The sequence below is a fragment of the Myotis yumanensis genome, unplaced genomic scaffold (genome assembly GCF_028538775.1).
Source record: "Myotis yumanensis isolate MYYU_CA2020_CCGP unplaced genomic scaffold, mMyoYum1.0.hap1 SCAF_9, whole genome shotgun sequence".
NCBI lineage: Eukaryota > Metazoa > Chordata > Mammalia > Chiroptera > Vespertilionidae > Myotis > Myotis yumanensis.
The window spans coordinates 50,785,184-50,807,474 of NW_027223760.1; the positions used below are offsets into that span (position 1 = coordinate 50,785,184).

At 39.5% G+C, this 22,291-nt stretch overlaps 1 protein-coding gene across 2 annotated transcripts in view; it reads right to left on the minus strand.

Annotated features, from left to right (window-relative positions):
• Window positions 1–16,285: 16,285 nt before the first annotated feature.
• COL28A1 (collagen type XXVIII alpha 1 chain) overlaps window positions 16,286–22,291 on the minus strand; it is a 143,091-nt gene continuing 137,085 nt past the window's right edge. For both annotated transcript variants that reach the window (XM_070425131.1, XM_070425130.1), the window contains exons 34-35: window positions 18,729–18,930; window positions 16,286–16,985 (exon numbers count right to left, since the gene is read on the minus strand). In XM_070425131.1, coding sequence (XP_070281232.1) covers window positions 16,813–16,985; window positions 18,729–18,930 — 375 coding nt within the window. In that variant the 3' untranslated portion in view covers window positions 16,286–16,812. The remainder of the gene's footprint in view (window positions 16,986–18,728; window positions 18,931–22,291) is intronic.

Here is a 22,291-nt window from a genome sequence, read left to right on the forward strand (position 1 = left end):
AGCACAACATCTGTATCTCGAATGGCAAGGTCTCTGTTCTCCCTCCTGTTTTCTGGACATCCTGGCCTCAGAAGTGCTGAGATTGGAACAGACTGTTGTCTGAATCACACCTGCGAGCTTCTTCTGTGCTATCTGATAGAGCCTAACTAATAATAGAATGAAAGAGAAACATCTTCAGCAGAAGCAAGCATGGCTGTCTTGCTCTTTACAAGGCTAGGAGCCAAGCCAGCGGGTGGTTGATAGACCACTTCCCTGTGTATAGGGAGAGAAGGGAGATTATGACTCAGAGATAGGTCTTTCCTGTAGGATGCAAGAGGAAGCAGGGATTCCAAGCTGGTAGTGTTTGGGTTTTGTGTTTTGTTTTTTTCTGAGAAGAATTGGAGAAGACTTAAGTATATGCCCTTATAATAGGAGGGAATAGGAGGGAACTGGGAATAGGAAGCCACATAGATAAAATTTTTAAAAATCCAAACTCCACCACAGAAGCACAAATGTCCTTTTGTGATGAGAGAATGGGTGTAATAAGCATTTCAGTGTATTGACTATATATGATATTGTGAAACAAATGTTTTGATGGCTCTGGAGGGCTCTGGTTCCTGCTTGCCAAGCTCAGGAGTCATTTTATTCTCTTCTCATTTGGGTCACTGAAGTAACTGTGAATGGCAGCGTGGTGCATAGAGGCAGTGTGGAAAGGGCACTGGGCTGAGAGCTGGAGAGCTGGATTCTGGGTCATGTGAGCACAAAAGGCCCTCATAGACCTCTGTACAGGGGGTCTCCTGGTGGAAGACAAAGACCCAGGGCCCGAGCAGTGCCCTGAGCAGTGAGTAGATCAACACAATCAGTGCTGGACTCACTTGAAGACCAGCCCCACACCGAACAGAGACAAACACTGGTAATGAGTTTGTGAATTACAGGGGATTAGACCTGCTCTGTTCTATGGTAACGCCCTGTCTCTGATAGGACGTGCCTTCTCAGGGAACACCCAACATACCCCACACACGAAGGCTGAAAAATTTGGCCCCCTACGCTGTAGCCTGGTGGAAGGTGCAAAATGCTTAGTGGGCATGAAAAGTTGACATAAGTGGAGCCATTTTAAATAGGAACTTCCTTGCACATCTTACTCCTCACACCTTTGGAATGTTTGAACTGAGCAAAATAACCTTTGGTCGGGGCCAGAGCAGCATTGCATTGTTTGAAATACAATTAAAGAGAAACAGAAACACATTGCTGCTTTGGCCCAGTCTGAAGGAAAGCAGACATCCTGATTATCCAACTGAAAATTAAAGACATTCTTTAGAAGTGGCACCGCCATGAATAGCTAAAGAATAGCTGAGCTTATCTGCACCTGTAGAAAGTACTTTCTTGACATATTAACCCCAATAGAAATTCTTTCCTTTTATTCACGTAATTATTCCCCTTCCCTTTCTCATAAAAATTCCTGCCTTCACCCCCTAATCGGAACACTATTTGGGTTTCTGCCTGAATCAGTGCTTTCTGAATAGCTGTCTTTTTTTAATCTCAAATAAATGCCTTTTGCCTCCTACTTTGGCTTTTTATTTTTAGGTTAACATGGGCCACCCTTGCCCACCCTTGCCAACTATGCTAATACATACTAAGGCCTTTGGGTTCCCAAAGTATCAGTATCAGTTTCCCTCCCTGGCACTGGAGTGCAGACCTCTAGGCTAATTCTAAGGTTCCTGGGGTTACTGCTGAATTAGAAGAAATTATGCTATAAAAATTGCAGGTGAGATTTGGTATTAATACAAAGAGGAGTTGGCATTTTACAAATAATAGTGGTAATTGTAAATTAGTACTCATAGCATTATGCATGGACATGGGTATAAATTCTACTGAAACTTGTTTTGGATTCTTCTTAAATTACAGTCTGCCACTAGAGCACAGAGGACTGGCGAGGACCTATCTGGAGATTGTGGAGAAGGGAGGTAGAAGTTTGATCAAGTCTAGGTTTAAAATTCAAAGACACTTGGGTTGAGAACTCCTTGAATAGCTCTTCAGTTTCAACTCAACTTTAAGAGACACTCTATTAATAGTCCATAAACAGTTCTTCGAGTAGCTACTGCTGACTGACTCACTATTGCTAATGTATTTCTTATATGCCCTGTGCGGAAAAGAGGTTGAGTTTCTGTGATAGTAACTGGGCTGCGCAGAGTCAACCAAATGCACAGATCTGACCCATAGCTGGCCCACCCTTCTGAATACCTGTGACCTAGGAATGACCCCAAGCCAGAAAGGCTGAAAAATTACTGTTACTTCACAGTTAGATTCAGAGGCCTTAACATACCACAGAATGAACAGATAGCACCATGAATTGGACCAGACCTGGATCAGCCTTTGGAAGTGGGCTGTGTGCCAATGACTCCTCACAGGCCAGCTACCCCATTTCTAGACACCCTGAGCAACAACTTGGGGATGGTTAGAGCAATAGCAACACATTCCTTGAAATTAAAAGAACTGGTTTTGAGTAGTAACTTTACTATATAACTAGCCACGGGACTAGCCAGAGTAACTAGCTAAAGTAGCTATCCTAAGTAACTGGGAGCAAATCATTCCACATCCAGGAACTGAGTTCTGGCATTTGTAAAATGAAGGCCTTGGACTCAGTTATGACTAGTAAATGATAAACTTCTATAAGATTTATGAAAAGAAACATGAACTTTTAGGATGTAAGTCTTAAGACTAGAGGTCTAGGTCTCGTTCATCTGCCACTCCCTAAGGTATTTCCCAAATGGTTCAAATAAGTCAACCTTGGAGTTATAAATAAAGATGCATAAAACTAGGATTTTAATAAGAAAATATTTTGGATTTTCTTAATAAGAAACCTTTATAAAAACTCCAATTTTTAAGGTTAGAATAAAATTTTAGTATTGGATGAAAAAGTTTACATTATAAGAAAAGTTTTTTTAGGTAACATCTGACATTCCCTCACAATGATAGTTTTATGTAATATTATTGTAATTGATTTGCTGTCCATATGTGAACTTAAACTTACTCCTTTAGTAAGTAGGTTCAGTGGGGAAACAATGTTTTTTTACTTATTTTTGAGCCCTAACCACACCAAATTCAATACTCTACATATAGTCAGCATTCAATAAAAATTTAATTATTGACTGAATAATGATGTGTGTCGGGGAAGGACATTGCTACTTGTTTGGATATGCCCCTCTGATTAAATTCTACTTTTGCTTTTCTAGCTAATCAGTAAATTAAGTGTAGTGCATTTGCTCTTCCCCCTAAAAGAAGGTCGGTGGATGAAAATGAGATCCAGTGTGATCATATTGTGATCAATGGGGAGCCTTCTGTGGCCCCACCTGTTGCTGGTAGAAGTGGGATTCTTGGGGTGCTGCAGGAAGGAGAATTTCCTGAGGCCCCCACAGGAAGATGAGTTATCATGGAAAGCTTCCTTGATGAGGTCACATTAAGAGAGTTCCCCTCAAGGTCCCATCTCCCTCCGTTCCACCATGGAAAATAATCCCATCTTATCTTCTGCAGAGCTATAGGTAAAGCCACTGCCCAGAGTCTTCGATCCATATCAAAGCACAGTCCAGTCCAGCATCTGGCTTGCTTAGCTTGCGTTCCCAGCTGTAGTCCATTGCATGTGGCTTCTAGGGCCACATGGCCATGGAGGTACGTGCGGGTCATGGAGCAAGCGAGTGCAAGGAAGCAGGAACAAAGCAAGAACAAGAGAGCAAGAAGTCTGTCTTGGCATTATAACTAGGAGCTTTACCAATTAAGCCTTTACAATTTTGTGCACTTGTAATGACTCTGTCCTCCTAGCCAATTATCTTTGTTCCCCAGGCTAGACTTATTCCCCAGCACCTTTCCTACATCGCTCTGACTTTACTGTACATGTGCCCATCTTCCCCTTGGTTGGACTCCTTTCCCCCAGTGATTTGCAGAGAATGGACCAGTGGTTCCCTGGGGAATTGCAGGGAAATTGCAGCAACCTCCCCATTGACCCTCCCTTGAGTGTGACAGGGGGCGGTGCCCCAACCCCCCAATCGGCCCTACCCTGAGCGTGACTGAGGGTGGCATCGCAACCTCCCGGATCCGCCCTGCTCTGTGCATGACAGGGGGCGGCGCCCCAACTCCCCATTCGGCCCTGCTCTGAGCCTGACCAGGGGCTGCACCTAGGGATTGGGCGTGCCCTCTGCCATCCGGGAGCAGGCCTAAGCCAGCAGGTCGTTATCTCCCGAGGGGTCCCAGGCCTCTAATATATATATATATATATATATATATATATATATATATATATATATATATATATGCCTAATATGCAAAGTGTCCTCTCAGTAGTTCAACCAGGAGACTGGGAGTTCGATCGCTTCCTATGACATCCGCTGACCACCAGGGGGCACCGAAAAACAAAGGAAGGCCCTGGCCGGCAGCCAGCAGCCTGGGAAGGAAGGCCCTGGATGGCAGCTGGCAACCAGGGGAGGAAGGCCCCAGCTGGCGGCCACTAGGGACCCTACCCACACAAATTTTGTGCACTGGACCTCTAGTGTTAAAATACACATAACATAATTTAGCCATCTTAACCATTTTTAACTATATGGTTCAGTGGTATTAAATACATTTACATTGTTGTGCAGCCATTGCCACTCCCCATCCCCATATCTCTTTTCATCTTGTAAATCTGAAACTATACCTATTAAATAATAAATTTTCCAGCCTCCAGCCCCTGGGAACCACCACTATGCTTTATGTCTTTAAGATTTTGACCACTTTAAGTACATTGTATAAGTGGAGTCATACAGTATTCATCTTTTTGTTTCTGGAAGTAAGCTCCAGGTTAAGTAGACTTTTTTTTTTAATATGTTTTATTGATTTTTTTACAGAGAGGAGGGAGAAGGATAGAGAGTTAGAAACATCGATGAGAGAGAAACATCGATCAGCTGCCTCCTGCACACCCCCTACTGGGATGTGCCCGAAACCAAGGTACATGCCCTTGCCCGGAATCGAACCTGGGACCCTTCAGTCCGAAGGCTGATGCTCTATCCACTGAGCCAAACTGGTTAGGGCGGTTAAGTAGACTTTATCTGTAGTTGATTGAGCTTTGTCTGGTGATGGAGTGGACAATGTGCAGGTCTATGTCACTGAGACCAAGAGAAAAACCTCCTTTCTCACCATGGCACTGGGGTTTAATTATGCAGCTCTGGTACCAGTTCCTCAGAGCCACAAGGTGTTAAGCCCAGACTTTCAATTCAGTCTTTATCCTAGCACTGCTGAGAAGCCACTGTCAGCAAGAAGTGCATTCTAGGAATGGGCATGCTAGCAAACATACCTCCTGAAATTATGAGCATTTGACAGTGGGCTGACAGGTCTTCCTTCCTGGTGTTGGCATCAGTAATAGGGAAGGGATATCGGGAGTGGCAGGGGGGAGGGCTGGGGGTAGAAAGATGGGCTCATGGACAGAGACCTTGGAATGGAACTTTCAAAAATGTCCAGTTTTAGCCTGGCCGATGTGGCTTGGTGGTTGAGCATTGGCACATGCCTGGGCTGTGGGCTCAATCCCCAGTAGGAGGCATGCAGAAGGCAGCTGGTCAATGATTCTCTCTCATCATTGATGTTCCTATCTCTCACTCTCCCTTCCTCTCTGAAATCAATAAAAACATATATATTTTGAAATGTCCAGTTCTAGAGACAGATAGCACCTTTTGTTTTCTAGTCCTGTTGTCTAGACCTAGTCATGGGAGTAAAGAAAGCTATCATCAGTTTTATCCCTTCCAGATCTGAGAGAGGCTTCCCTGCTCCAACTCAGAAGCCTCCCACCACTTCTATTTTCATATTTTTCTTTGCTCCAAGGCATATGCCTCATTCATTTTCTCTGGCCAAGACACAAAGGTTGAGAAATTCTGCATTCTGCTCAGTGTGGAGAGCTCTGGGTTTTAGATGGCGCCAGACATGTCTGTAATTGCTTTCTGAAGTATTGGGGGAGGCAAAAGGAACCTAAGTTTCTCAATTATCCTCATTGCTTAAAATTCCAGTGTACCATTAGATCCTAGAATGGTTCAGAGTGAAAATTCCAAGGGAAATGGGATTATTAAAAAACAGAGCCTGAGGCATATACAATTTAACAAAACTACAAAACAGCCCCAGATTCTGCATGTAGGGGGGGAAAGGTTGGTGTAAGACATGTTCTGGCTTTTTAAAATAGCCTTCACACATTCTTTATATATTCTGAAATTCAATGTTTTATTGCATGCAGATGACTTCTGCACATTAACCATCAGTTTGAAATATGACTCCAGGGCAAATCCTCTGTGCTGCTCTTCCTACGTTTTGTTGTCCCAGTTCCTCAGAGGAATTACATTAGCTCAAGTCTTTAAGAAATCACTGAAATAAAGAAACTGCCGTCCCTTCTGTTTTATACTAGGCAAATAAGAAATGCATAATCAGTTCCATCTCTCCCCGTAGGCACATCTCCTGGGAATCGTAATTAGAAGGATGCTTCAGGAGCCTTGCATCAGAGCTAGGGACTTGGTGGGATGATGCCGGTGTCCGCCAGCATTGGTCTGCGACAGCCGGATGCATCTGTCCAAGGCAGGGTGAATCTGGGCACTTTATGTGGCAATGAGCTGCTATGCCCCCACCTCCTCTGCAGAAGCAGGGTGGGTGTCACCCTATGCAGTTTTAAGATAAACTTAATTTTGTTGTGCAAAGCAATTTTGTTTTAGGGGTTTTGTATTCATACACCCATATACCCTCTTAAGCTACCATCTAATCTTTTTTCTCTTAATTCCCACCTAGCTACTTGCCAGACCATTCTACATTTCTTCTCATTCTCTCCTCTACCGCAGTCCTGCTCCAGCCCTAAATTCACAGTCTTCTGTGGGTGTTTTTATCAGAATCTCCATGACCACCATCCTGTTGTTAAATCCAACGGGTGCTTTTGATATGAATCTTACCAAACTTCTTAGTAGCATTTGTCACCATTGACGCTTCCGCTTTGGTTTTTGGGCTTAGACACCACACTTTTGACTATCAGGCCTCTCACTCTGAGGATCCTTTGCAGGTTTCTCTTGGATTTCCAACCCTTTAGCATTGCTGTTTAGCTGGGAAACATGTCCTGGGACACTACTCTCCCCGCTTCATAGTACTTCCTGGGAGATCTCATAGACTCATTTTCTTTAAAAAAACTGCTGTTTCTTTTATGATTTGATTTCTATTTTTTTTAAAGGTGCATTATTTAATGACCACATGTAAGTCACCATGCTATTTTTTCACCAAATCTGACCACTTTCTGGGTAGTTAGGAAGTAGCACATATTAAATTAAAAAAATGAATTTTTTCTTAGCTTGTTAAAATCAGATACATTTGTAATCTTATAGATTATTTCTATTGCATCTATATGGACAGGTATTATCTTTCAACTCTTTGAAACGTTGTGACAATGCCAGTTGTTAATCATATTGTTGTTCCCCTGTATGGAACATGACAGTTTTCTTTTGTTGCTTTCAAGATTTTCCTTTCGTTTTTGGCTTTCAGCAGTTTGCCTGTGCTGTGGCTGGGTGTGTTTTTCTTTGTATTTATCCTGCTTGGGGTTCATCAGCTTCCTAGATCTTTAAATTAATTTTGTTCATCTAATTTGAGATTACTACTATATCTTTAAATATGAAATATTTGTATTTCCCTTACAGCTCCTTTATGTCCCTTTGTAGTCATTATCTCCCTCCTATTGAACTCCCATCTCATGTGTTTACAGCTTTAAATTTTGTCCCTTGCATCCTCAGAAGCTACCAAAGCTGAAGTTTAAGACATTCTGAAACAACAAGTATGTGTGGCAAAATCAGCTCCCGTTCTACTAACATCTCTAATTTCCCATTTCCTGGGAGATTTTAGCCTTGTTATCCCCCAATAACACATTAGCAGTGTGATGCTTTTAAGAAATTTCTTCTTTTTTCAACAATTTCATGGTTTTTAGCAGGAAGATTTGCCCAAACTAAGCAGCCCTGCCTACTGCCAGGAACAAAAGTCTCTACTTTTAAAGAGGTTACTTAAAAAAAAATTTTTTTTTAATAAGCACAAATATTTAGTAAAGAGTTTTTCTTTTTAAAATGATGAGAATCTGAAAAATAAAAAAAGCCCTCCCTATGAAAGACCATACAATGTTGTTTGAATTAGAAGGAAAACAAAGATTTTTTTTTTTCTATTGAAGAAATGAAAACTAAAGAATGTATACATATAAAACCAGCAACCAACTCAAGGCTTTTAATGTTCATGACTATTTATATTTGATAGTTCAGAAAATCAAATAATACCATCCAATATCCTATATTTTCTCTACTATGTGTTCTGCTAGCATAATGGACCTTTTTCATAGTACCTAGCACATCATCATATTTCATAGATTAATTTCAATATAATATTTATGTGACTCCTTTGTGTTTCTTCCACTATAAAATAAGCTTCATAAATGCAGAGATGGTACCTGGCACATAGTAGGCAGGAACTGCTGTATGAATGAATGAATGAATGAATGTCTTTCTCTGCTTACTTCCCCAACTCATGAAAGGAATGTGCTAGATAGCACTTGGTAAGGAACTGTTTAGGATGAACTAACCTGCAACTAAACAGCCGTGGGCAAACTAAGGCCCACAGGCCGAATCCGGCCCGTTTGAAATGAATAAAACTAAAAAAAAAAGACCGTACCCTTTTATGTAATGATGTGTACTTTGAATTTATATTAGTTCACACAAACACTCCATCCATGCTTTTGTTCCTGCCCTCCGGTCCAGTTTAAGAACCCATTGTGGCCCTCGAGTCAAAAAGTTTGCCCACCCCTGAACTAAAAGATGCTCCATGATTTAGCCATGCTTTCCATAGCACTCAGCCCTGGCACTGACTCAAGTATAGAAAATTCTGTGGAGCTTTGCTTTCCTTTGCTGTTGTTTTCTGTGCATATTCCTGCGGACACAGGGGGTGGAGTTTGGAGCAAGACTCAGGCATTCCTGATTTTTGACATAATTCCAAAGGAACACCTTCCCTAACCACACCCAGATTTTACATTTGGCATCCTGAGCAGCAGCTAAGAAGCAGAACACCAGGTGGAAGATCCAAGTTCTGCTGGATGAGAGTTCTGGCGATGTTTAGAACTTGACTTTGCATCCCTATGAGCCACAGGGTTGAGTTAGGCTCCCACAGAGTTCTAGTACTTCTGTGTTAACTACTTAGAGTTCATACTGGATTGGCTGCCCAGATTATCCTGTTTTGAACTGTATCCAAGAGTGACCTCTAGGGATTCATGCACATCCTTAGGTACAGTAATGTCTAGGATCCACACAGCACATTGTTGGTCATGGTAATTTATGGAAACTCATATAGCATATTCTTGGGTCATCCAAATCACCATGACTGCTTATTTTCAAGTTGGTTTTGGCTTTGTCTGTTTGAAAGGTCAACTTAGAGGGGGCTTCAGTGATATTGGTAATAATCTATTTCTTTAGCTGGGTGGTAGATACACAGGCTTTTATATGATTATTTTACTTGAAAACCTAGTGATATATAACATAATTTTGTATATATAAAATATTTTATAATATAAAGAAATGAAAAAATGAAAGAGAAACAGAGATTAAAACTTAGGTGAGATTTCATTTTCAACCATTAGATGAGCAAAAATTAATTAATTAACGACACTCAGTGATGGTGAGGAAGTGAAAAAGCAGGAATGCTCCCAAGTTGGGGGAATGTAAATTGCTATAAACCTTAAGGAGGGCACTTTGAAATACTTATCAAAAGTATGTTTCCTTTGTCCTTACAGTTTTCCTTTATGAATATCTCCTATAGGTATACCTACACAGAGACTAATGTATACAAGGATGTTCAATGAAGCTTTGGTCATAATAACAAAACATTGGAAACATTTAAAGGCACAACAAAAAATGAATTGGTTAAATTGAACAGTGATGAAGGTCTTAAAAAAGACTTAGCTCTTTATCTACTGATAGGGAATGACTTCCACCATGCTAAGTGAAGAAGTAAGGAAGAGAGAGAAGGAGGGAAGGGGAAATCCAAAAAGAAATGAATGGTGCTCTTAAAGTAGCAAATGGCTGAGTAGCTGAATTGAAATACAAGTCTAAGGGTCTGAACAGGGATAAATAGATATGTAAGTTTACTTACATTACTGAAAAGTGTACTCTGCATCTTGAAGAAGGTGGAGAGTGCCTAAAGCATTTCAAAGAGGAGGATGATTGGGTCACCTTTACCATAACTCCACATGGAGGCCAATTTGGAAGAAATGACAGACTCAGTTCCAAGAGGAACAGGAAGAAAAAAGGCCAGATGCACTGAGCAATTGCATATGGGGAGTGAGGGAGAGGAAAGTGTTTGGGATGTCTCACAGAGGCCAAAGTCACTGAGTGATTGCACCATTCACAGAGAAGTGGAATACAGATCGTTTGTCATGAGGCTGTAGAGTGTTACAAAGTAAATTTGATAGATTTGGCCTCTCACTTTTAGTATGGGAAAAGCTCTGGGAACGCTCTAAAATTTGAAGAGGCACAATTTTAGTCCATTTTACTGTATTTGTCAATATTTTTCTAATAACAATATTTTTCTAATATGCCACAGGGAAAGTCTACAAATGCCAATATTTATTTCTTGGAAGACTAGAGATGAGACACTTACATAAAGGCAAGGGTTGTTGGGGTTTTTGTGGCTTTTTTTCCCCCCATGAGAGACATGGTCTGTTTTGTTTTGCTTTAAACAGCTAAAAGCAGTCTAAGCAATGATTTATACATACTAGAATCAATTTGAGAAAAAATCCCAATTCATGGCACTCTTCATTAAGATGCAAGAGAGGGAAAACAGCCAAATAATAAACTTAAGACACCAACTAATATGCTAAGAAGGAAATAACCGGAAAATTCTGTTAGTACTTAAAAATAATGTTAAGAAACTGTGAGTGCAGAGTTTAAGGGCAAATTTAAAGAAAGACAAAAATACAATTGAAGGCTCTAGTCAAATTCAGAGAGAAACAGGGAGAGACGTCTTTGCTGTCTTTGCCATCCCACAAGCCCTGGTTTACCATTTAGAATCCCTACTATGTAATTCCTCAGTTTCTTTTTGCTCCCAAGATAGAGGGAAATTTGTCCATGTCTTCTATTAAAGTGGCAGTCATCGTCAGTTTTTAGTATTCAATAGGAATATTTAGAACAAGGGATGTATTGGTTGCTCCTCTCCCTACTCTAGTCACTATAAAAGTCCTCACATACTGGATGGAGGGCATGCTCAGAATCAGAGGCTGAGATGGAAAAAGAGCCATGGAAACAGGAGAGGCTGCAGAAGCAGCCTGAAGGAGGACATATCTCAGGCCTTAAAATAATAGCACAACCGTTAGAAAAGGCTCCGTAAGTCAGAGTGGGAATTTGTTAGGGTGGATGCTACAAGATACACCCAGCTCAAGCTGTAGCAGTGACAGATGGTGTTGTCTAAAGAATGGGCTACTAGGGGATAATTGTACTACCAGAATGTTCACCCTAAGAATGCCCAGTCACTTAGGGTATATGTATAAAGGACATAAGCAGGAGGCATAGGACTAGAAAATTCTTGGCGATTCTTAAGAGCCCTTATTTTTTAACCTGATTAAATCAGGGTTTAAAAATTCCTAACTTTCAGAGTCTGATGTGACTTTATTTAAAATTTTTAATATATTTTTATTGATTTCAGAGAGGAAAGGAGAGGGAGAGAGAAATAGAAACATCAATGATGAGAGTGAATCATTGATCAGCTGTCTCCTGTATGCTCCACACAGGGTATTGAGCCTGCAACCTGGGCATCTGCCCTGACCGGGAATCGAACTGTTACCTCCTGGCTCATAGTCGATGCTTGACCACTGAGCCATGCAGGCTGGGCTATCTGATGTGGCTTTAAATGAACTGTTTAAATGAAGAATTTTTCAAATTTTTGTAAAATGGTAAAAAATAATGCTTTTAAAATTCAAATGAGTTCAATATTTTTTTTTAAAAAACCCGAAGTATCATAAATATATGGGTGAAATATGATTTGGGGCTATTGTTTTGATGATCATACACACACACACACACACATTCTACAACATGTCTTATTTTAGTGACATAAGAAGAGATATTGTAAGGAGAGGGGGAAATCTTGGACACTTCAACAGCATTAATCTATCTTTGCATTGCTACTCACAAAAGCCATCAAATTATAGACTTATAGAGAAAGGGGGCATAAATAACCGAACACCTAAAATTCCAAGTCAAATAGTCAAGTAGTAGAGTCTCTGCTAAGGTTGGCATAATGCAGAGGTCTCCTTGCTGGTTTTCAGCCAGGGTTACTCAGCAGACTTCCCCGTGGGTGTTCCAGCCTCATCCCAGACCTACTTAGCATGCATGCATTTCTCTGCAGTTAATGAGGCTGAACATCTCTTCATAGGGTTATCTCCTTTGAATTGACAATCTCTATCATTTTTCCTTTTTATTCTTTTTGCTTTATGGGATCTCTTGGTTTATTAGAATCATGAAACAATTCTGTTACATGTTGCTTGCAAATATTTTTCTCCCATTCTCTTGTTTACTTTTTCTTGTGTTTAGGATAAACATTAGGTTTAAAATCACCAAGCCTAATTGGCATTTTATACAGTTAGCATGCTCTTCAGACCCCTGATTAGAGCTTTTTTTTAAATTTATTAAATCTTTATTGTTCAGATTATTACATTTGTCCCTCTTTTTCCCCCCTAAAGCATTTCTTACAGTTGTCAAAGCTGTTTCAACTGAATGAAAATGACAGAATTGATCACTTAAGATATTTTAACATTTCAATAGAGTGGGTTCATTGTTAAAACATATATATATATGTGTAAATTAAAAATGGAGACTTCTTTAGATACACATTCTTATTTCCAGCACATTTTGTACATAGTCTGTCTTTTTTTCTTTTGAGAATAGAGGAATAAAATGTCAAATATCTCCTCCAGCTCTATTGGCTTTTTAACTAGCTGTGAAGGAAAACAAATTATCATTCTCTTTTCCAGAATTAATTTTCAGATTGTTCAAGTCCCCCTCTTTGATCTGTTATCTAGCTAGACAACACTCCCTCTTACTTTTCTCTTTGTTTTGCTAATCATGGTGGGGAAGAAGGGGTGGGGGTATTTTGAATCTCAAAGTGGATGAGAGAAAATAATAGTTTTACTCACTAACATATCGTTTTTCTCTTATTCTCCTTTTAAATGGTATGATTTTCTTCTGATATTTTTCTATTCCCTTCTTCCAAGTAGTTACCTATTTATGTAATAAAAAAGTGAGTTCTGATATATATTTTTAATGTATTGAGTTCTTCCTATGGGCCAGGAGCTAGGTACACAGATATAAATAAGACATGTCTTTGCTCCTAAAATCAGAGTGCTGGCAGAAAATACAGATGCTGTGATTGAGGGCATAATTGTTGCAACTATACCCATTCCCTAGTCCCCTACAGTTAGCCTACACCACAAAGGGAAATAAGTAGATGTGATTAAGATTAAGGATTTTGAGATGGGAGACTACCTGGATTATCCAGGTGGGCCTGATCTAATCACATGAGTCCTTGAAAGCAGAGAACTCCCCAACTGTAGTCAGAGAATCAGAGCAATGCAGCAATGGAAACAGTCAACCTGCCATTGCTGGCTTTGAAGACAGAGGAAGGGGCCATGAGCCAAGGAAAGTGGGCAGGCTTTAGAACAGTGGTTCTCAACCTTGGCTGCACATTAGAATCACCTGGGAACCTTTTTAAAATCCTGATTTCTGGGCCTCATCCTCCGGAAATTCTGTTTCTTTGTTATGGGGTGGGGCCACAACATTAGTAACAAAGAAACAGAATTTCCGGAGGATGAGGCCCAGAAATCAGGATTTTAGAAAGATCCCCAGGTGATTCTAATGTGCAGCCAAGTTTAAGAACCACTGCTTTAGAAGCTGGAAAAGGTAAGAAAACCAGAAAAAACACAACCCCACTGACACATGGATTTTATTCCTGGGAGACCTGCATGAGACTTCTGACCTACAGAACTATAAAGTAATACATTTGTGTTGCTTAGCTGCCAAATTTGTAGTAGTTTGTTAGAGCAGCAAAAGGAAACCAATGAATGCTATCCACTAAATGCAAGTCATTTCAGACTAAGGGTAGAAAGGAGGCATAAGCCGAGTGCTTTGGGTCCTCAGTGTTGGGCATGGCCCAGCTGATGAAAAGGTACCACAAAGGAGAAGGGAGGCCTGCAAGTTGTCCTTGAAGTATTAGGATTTGGTCATCACAGAAGGAGGAAAAGGATGTTTCAGGCAAAGGACAAAGACCCATCTCATTTATATGTGGAATCTAATGAACAAAATAAACTGATGAACAAAATAGATCTATAGACATAGATGCATGGAACAGACTGACGAATCTCAGAGGGAAGGGGGTGGGGAGAGAAGAGATTAACCAGAGAACTTATATGCATACAGGCATAGCCCATGGACACAGACAATATTGGGGTAAAGGTCTATAGTGGGGTGGTGAAAAAATGGGGGACAACTGTAATACTGTCAATAACAACAACAACAACAAAAAGATACCATTTTCTACCCAGTATTAGCAAAAGAAGTCTGACAATACTCAGTGTTGATAAGAATATCAAGCAATGGAAACTCTTATGCACACTGGTGAGAGTTTATAGTGAACTGGTTCAAACACCTTGGGGAAAAAATTGGTTTGCTATGATATATTATTTTCGAATGTTTACATATTCTGCAACCCAGCAATTTCATTTTTAGGTATAGGTCCTAGAAAAATACTGTTGCATGTGCATGCAAAGCCATGTATAGGAGCATTCATTGCAATGCTGCTGAAATGGTAAAAAGTAAATAAATAAATAGAAACGATTTAATTGACTATAGACAGGACAGTGGTTAAATATGTTGTGATATGTTCACACAAATGTTATACAACTATAAAAGTAAATGAATGTGTATGAATTATAATGTAATAGCACACCAAGTTGCAAAGAATTATATATTATAAAACAAATTTTGTAAAGCTTAAAAAACCTAAGTAATAAATTCTTAGAAACACATTTAGATATTTTTAGGAACACAATATGGCAAGACATGGATTAATTATAATATTGAATGAAAATAGCAAGTTGCAAAAACTAGAGTATGACACCATTTTTATAAAGTCCTACGATAAGCAAGACTGTGTATTGTTTAGAGATACATCGAGATATATGTGGTTTTACACATAAAATTACATATAAAAGCCAATAGCAAAGTGACATGGTAAACACAAAATTCAAGATGAAATATCCCTGGCAGAAAATAGGGAGCTAGGATGGTAGAGGTTTACACAGGAAGCTTCAACAGAATGGGTCATGTTTGATCGTTCTCTGTGTGAAATATTCATCTTATCACATTTTTACTTACAAGTGTATCACATATATTCTTTTGTAGTATTAAATATTACATCGAAAATTTTATCAAACTACCCCAAATTAGTTTTGCTAAGATGGCTGTTCTTCAGCACCTCCTTCCTTGAATGCATTTTTTTTTTTTTGTACCACTGACCTTGAATGAGGGTCACAGGCCTGAAGAAGAAAGGGTGCTGTGAGATGATATATATACAAGTGCTGTCTGAGCTGAGCTCAGAACTGATCTTCCTAGACTGGATGTCGAAAAATTATTATAAAATGACAGAGCCAATTCTCTATTACTCTGTTGGGTCATATTTCAATTTGGCGGCTCATTTTTCAGCCTAAGACCTATCTTTACAATACCCTGCTCAAGAGAGGATGTGAATGCATATTAGCATGACCAGTGGACACAGACACTGGGGGTAGGAGTAGAGGGGGTGGGTAATCAGAGAAAAAAGGAGACATGTAATACTTTAAACAATAAAAAAAAAAGAGTGAGGATGTGAGTTTTAAGTAGTTCTTGGCTGTCAAGTGTCTTCTTTTCCCATCCCCCTAAAGTTGAAAGTCACATTTACATATTTTAAAGGAAGGGTGAGAAAAGTTCCTTCCTTTAAATTACACTTTTTGTTTTCAATATATAGTTTAAACACACAATAACGGTTTGTTACCAAATATGTTGGAGGAGTGTGGAGTGACAGTTGTTAATCCATTTGTGTTAAGTCATTTTATTTCAGATTGGTTTCTTACTCAGTTTCAGAGCAAGTAAGGCAAAAATCTAACCACCACTCCAGCTCCTATCCCAATACCTCTCATCTCAGAACCATTTCATCTTCTAGGTTTCCTTCAAGCAGGATATCTTTATGATCTCATCCCTTCCTACCTACTCCCATCACTCCTGATTCCCAAACTCTAGTCCTTCCCTACCAACTACCTATCTTTTTGCCACTGTCAGGGCTGTGAGAGGTTTGGGGGACTGAAGTGGGTAGAAGGGATCAGGGGGCCAGGGAGAAATAGGGGGCTAGGCTGGGGAAGGAATTTAATCCAACATTATACATCGAATAGGAAGGAACAGGAATCAGAACCACATTGCAGGTTGTGAAGTAGATACTAAGGCCTATGTATTGAGTTTGCACAGCTCTAAGCCAAACCCTCAGCCTGCCATTTGTTAGTTGGGTGACTATTGACAAGTTACTAAAGTCAGAGCCTCAGCTTCTTTATCTGTAAAAATGGTTAACACCTACATCCCAGTGTGGATGCAAGGATTCAATTATGTTTATAAATTCCAAATACTCAGTATACAATCAAACATGGTGCTTTATTCGTATTGGGTGAACATGCTGAAATTATAGTGGTTCTTTCTAGACTTGTTGATAGAGATGTAGATTTGACTCATTACAGGTTGACCTCCTTGCTCATCTTTGAATGCAGATTTCTTGACATTCCTTTTCACTGTTGAATCTATTTCCTGAGCCATTACAGCCACTGAACCAAAAGCGGGCACAAGAGTTGACCTGTTGGTCATAATACCATCGGACCACATATTCAGCACAGTTTCCAGGCTTTAGGTCTTCTAAACACCTAGGGTCTAGGTTGAAAAAAAGGGCAATGTGTTATTATAGGTTTTTCTTTCACTGAAAAGATGAAAAAGAAAAGCTTCATAAACTTGATTCTCCATGCACACTAACACAACTCAGAAAATACTGTTCTAAGTTAAAGAAGGGTTCCCTGATACCCAAAACATTTCCTCCACCACCCAAAACTCCACCATTAGATATTCATTCATTTGAAAACATACATTTTTTTAATCTGCATGAAACCCCGTTAAAAATTCATATTTCCCTGAAAGCACAATATTCTTGTGAGGATTAGTTGACACGAGAAAAATAGGACTTTCTAATTTACTTTGGAATTGATTTAAAATCAAATTAATATTTGGAATGAAGATGATTTTGGCTTCCTATACTCATTCCCTTCCAGTTTGTTCATAGAAAGTACCACTGCAATCTGTGTCATTGTGCTACTAAAAAAAAAAAAAAAAAAGATCCCTTTAAGTTACAAAAAAAAAAGTAAAGCAGAGGGCTCTCTTTATGCCACAATTTTCTTTTATAAAGAGAAGCACTTGTAGCATAATAAAAACGTGACCTTTTATGTCAGTTTATAAATAAATTTCAGAAATATGTCCACTGTCAAAAAGCAAAGCTACAACCATAAATCCTTTGTTAAATCCCTTTTCATGTCATGGTATGCCTTAGTGTCATGATTCATATTTCCTAACCAAGGATGTGATTCCAAGGCCAAAAAGACCAAAACAGTATTTGCTGTCTGTTTTCATGTTCTGTGAAATGGTTTATATGTCATAAACTTCATTTATCAATATCAAAGCCAGCCCTCTCCCCATCTCCCATAATCATTTCCCTAGAGTTGGAGTGTGTCTCAAGTCATTTACTTTCTAAAACAAAATGAACGCTCTGAACCAATTGGAAAGGAACAGTGGATTTTTACCACTTTTACTCTTAAAAACAATAAATAATATTGTGTAACTTCTTTTCAAGGCAATTTTTGCTTCTTTTACGCAGGGATATTGTCTCTCTGACATGTTCTTCACAAACTGTGTATCTAATGATTAATTCTATAGATATTAATTCCGTAGAAAATATGTTGATGAATTTAGATTCTAGCTTTTTTTCTTTCTTCTACAATCTAAGGTTCAAAACTCAAATGTCTGTATGTGTGGGCTATGTGTAAGATAATAGGGAGTGGTAGGGACTGTGGCAAATACAAGAGTACAACCCTCTGTAAAAGTATTCAAATTAAAAATAATAACAGCCCTGGTCTGTGTGCTTAATGGATAGAGCACTGGCCCGTACACCAAAGGGTCGCACGTAGGTTTGACTCCTGGTCAAAGACACATACCTGGGTTGCAGGTTCAATCCCCAGCACTGATTAGAGTGTATGCAGGAGGCAACCAAGCCATGTATTGCTCACATTGATGTTTCTTTCTCCCTTTCTCCCCCCACCCCAGACCCCTTCCTCCCTTCCACTCTCTAAAAATCAATGGGAAAAATATCCTTGGGCGAGCATTAACAAAAACAAAATAAAATAAATACTAAATAGTAATAACAAACACTAAAGAGCTTTAAATATTCTTTTACAAATTTGTTCTACAGCCAGCCAGTTTTCTAATTCTATATATAATAAAATGAAATTATCTTCTGTTCCCCCTGTTTGCCATCAAAATACATTCTCTCTAAATGAGATTTTAGAGACCATCTTCTCTGTGCCTTCTTCACATTGTAGATGCAGCAGCTGATTGGCAGGTATCTCTTACCTTTGTGCACCAGCTTTCCCCACTGTAAGTTCAAACGGGGGCTTGGAGTTGTAGTTTCCAGACCCATGGTCCTATCCTCAGAGGGGCTGCGCAATGGCCCCTGGATGGTGGCAGCCTCAGGTGAAGGTGTGGTGGCCAGGCTGTCAGCCCAGGTAGGCTCTGGAGGCTCATTCTCTTTGTCCTGGGCTCCGAGGATACTGACCTACACAAAAAGTTCACATTTTTGTTTCTAGTGATATCAAGTCAAAAAAGTGAGTTCGCTTTTGGGAATATTTAAGGGAAAGTTCAGCATGCTGCTTCTCCCCAACTCTCCAATATTAATTCTTTCAATAAAGCCCAGGAGATGAGCCCCTCTTCTATGTCATGCATCCCTGAATACTTACATTATGGATTTTTCCTACCACTTTGTGTGGGTTTATGTGTATATACTAGTACACACACACACACACACACACACACACACACACACAATGGGGGAAACACTAATCAATCCTGTTATTGGTGTATATATATATATATTTACAATGATTCAAGTACTACCTGGTAAATCAAAGCAGATATTTCCATTGGGATTGATCTAGTCATCGGTCCTATGAAATAGGCTCTCAAGTCAAACACAGTAGTGGATTTTCACTAGCCCCAAACTTTTGTACAACTTTTGGTACAATTGGTGGTAAAACTGGTTCACTAGGTATTCATGTTTCTTTCAGATTGATCTTGTGTGTACATATGACAATTTGAATGAGAACTTTTGTTATAATCATAGAGCTAGAGAATTTTAAGGCTAGAGGAACATTTTCTCAGTACTTCATTGTCTAGAGGGGAACCTAAAGCTCCAAATGAATAAGGAACTGCCCCAAAATTATTGGTAAGCTAGTGGCAAAATCTGAGACATACCTGTTTCAGGGAAGAAATACTGTTAGGTTTTTGTTTGTTTGCACATATTTCATTTTAAGTGCGTGTGCGTGCACATGCACACACACACACACACACACACACACACAAGGAAAAAAGAGAAAGTTGCCTGAGGAGCAGTTTATCAAACATAAAAATGTCACTGGACATGAGGCTACACTTCAGATACACTATCTGTCAGGCGAGAATATTCCTTTGAAGAAGTGCATGTGGCAGCATGGTTTTCTTAAAGGAATTAACTGAGTCTTTAAATTATTACCATATTCAAGCCTTAAGGCCCCCTAAGTTATTCTTTACCCCTTACACTTTTAGGAGTGTGTGTTTTCTTTTTCAATCACATCACCATTTGGGACTTATGACCACCAGAATATCACATCTCATGTTCTTAGAACCAGTGAAATTAATTTATTTTTCATAAATGAGGATAATTAGATTTTTTGGCTCTGTGAGATTCAGATTCTCTCAACAAAAACATACTTGTTATGGTTTGCCATTTTATAATTTTCTTCCTTATTACAAAAGCAAACATGTTCATGGAAGGGATTTTGGAAAATCTGAACAAACAAAAAGAAGGAAAGAGAAATCACAAGTGAGTGATTCCGCCTCCCAGAAATAATCGTTGCTGATATACAGGTGTATTTTCCCCCAGTCTTTTTCCTATGTGCATATATATTTTTTAAACAAATATATACTGTGTGTTTGGTTTTCTATGTTTTTTAAATTCTAATATATCCTGGTTCCATATGTTTTACTACGACTATATACCATTTTAAATACAAAATATATGTAATTATAATGGCCTTTTAAAAACATTTAATTTGTTCTTTTTCTATTCAAAAGCACATGGCTGATTGCTGGTTTAAGAACACTCATATTTGAGCTTCTGAGACAAAGTCCTCTTCAAAAAAGTTTTACCAATTTGCCTTCTCACTATTGAGTGTCTTTTATTAAGCTATCACCATTTATTAGATGTTATGGTTGAAAAAAGAGACAATTACCAATTTATAGGTAAAAATTTGTTCATCTGATACATGGCACTGCCACAATCTGTCTCCTCCACACTTTGATGATTTCATAAGCTTGTCTTCCACTATTCCCAGCACATCTTGCTATGACCTTTCTTTCATCCCTTCCTCTTCTTCATTCTGCATCAGGATCAAAGTGAACCCTCCCACCGTGGACCCCACCTGCAGAACCTTTCCCAACAACCCAGTCAGTACTAACGGTCCTCTTCCAGATGGTGCACAGTACCTGCTAATGTTCCATACTTGGCCCTCATCATATGGACGTTAACCTTTAATCCTATACTGTCGCATCATTTCCTGTTTCACATGTGTAAATATCACTTTCCTGCTCAGAGAAATTAAGCCATGCCATGTTTATCTTTCCCTTTTCCTCCCTTCCTTTTCTTCTTTTATTTTCTTAAATTTTTCATAGCATAGATGAGCAAATGGTGACTGCTGGATAAATTCAGAATGGGAGAGGGAGAGGGAAAGAAAAGGGGGGGGGTGTATTTGGATTAATTATTTAATTCTTCTAGGCTTTAATATCATCATTTGAAAATCAGAAAAGCTTAGACCCTAACAGAACTTCCAGTTGTAAAAGTGGAATTTAAACAGCCCCAAACTTTACTGTTAAAATACACACCAAATTCGTGGTAGTGGTTCCCCTGGAGAGAGGAGGAGGAGAAAGAGAAAACAAGTGACGACTTTAACTTTATTTGCAGCAAGAATGAGTGATTAAATGGAAATAATGGTTACATATTGGTGGTGGGAACTCAGATGTTTGTTATATATGTTCTCTGTTCTTTTTATAAACCTAAAAACAAAAGCCTGCCTACCAGCTCCACACATTTCTACTCCCACCACACTGGCTTGCCTTGGAGGAGACAACTGGTGTCAGCACAGTAAGAAGACAGAGGAGGAGCGTAGCGGGGCGTGAAGGGCCAACACCTGGAGTCCAGGGCTGCTCCGTGCAGCTGCACAAGCAGATGTGTTATGGTCAGTCCCTTTCAGGGTTAGGGCAGATCTTTAAGGGGAGGAAAACAGATTTGGAGCAGCATCCTAGGAATATGAATGTATGCCCTAAAGCAGGATTACTAAGAATTCCAAAAGGCCATCTGGTCTCTGATTTCCAAACATTTCTCTCATAATTCATTACCCAGAATTTTGCATTTATCACAGACAAGCTCTTCGACTCTGAGCTCATGACTTCTCTGGATGAATGCAGATGATCATCTGCATTAGCCCATGTGTTCAGGCTTAGCTTTTCCCAGCAGTGCCGGTCCACGTTCCTCCCGGGTGGCTGTGGGGATTCTGTCTGCGTTTGCCAGCTGCTCAGCTGCCAGAGCCTTCAAGGTGCCTGGCTTCTCTGGCTTCTGACCTTGATTGACTCTTCCCAGGTGATAACTTTTTTTTGGCCAGGACTCTCAGCTCTCAAGTAGTACTTAAATTGAATGCTTTTTATTTGCATTTAAGGTTGTGGAGGACTGTCAAGAATACCTTTAGTTTGGGCTGCATCTCCCCCATCATCTGCAGCCTCCCTAGAGGGTAAACTGCAGGATTTCATTCTGTTTAAAGCCTCACATGCATTAATATAATGCCCGGTAAGTGTGCATTGGCCAATATATGCTTTTTACTATTCTAATA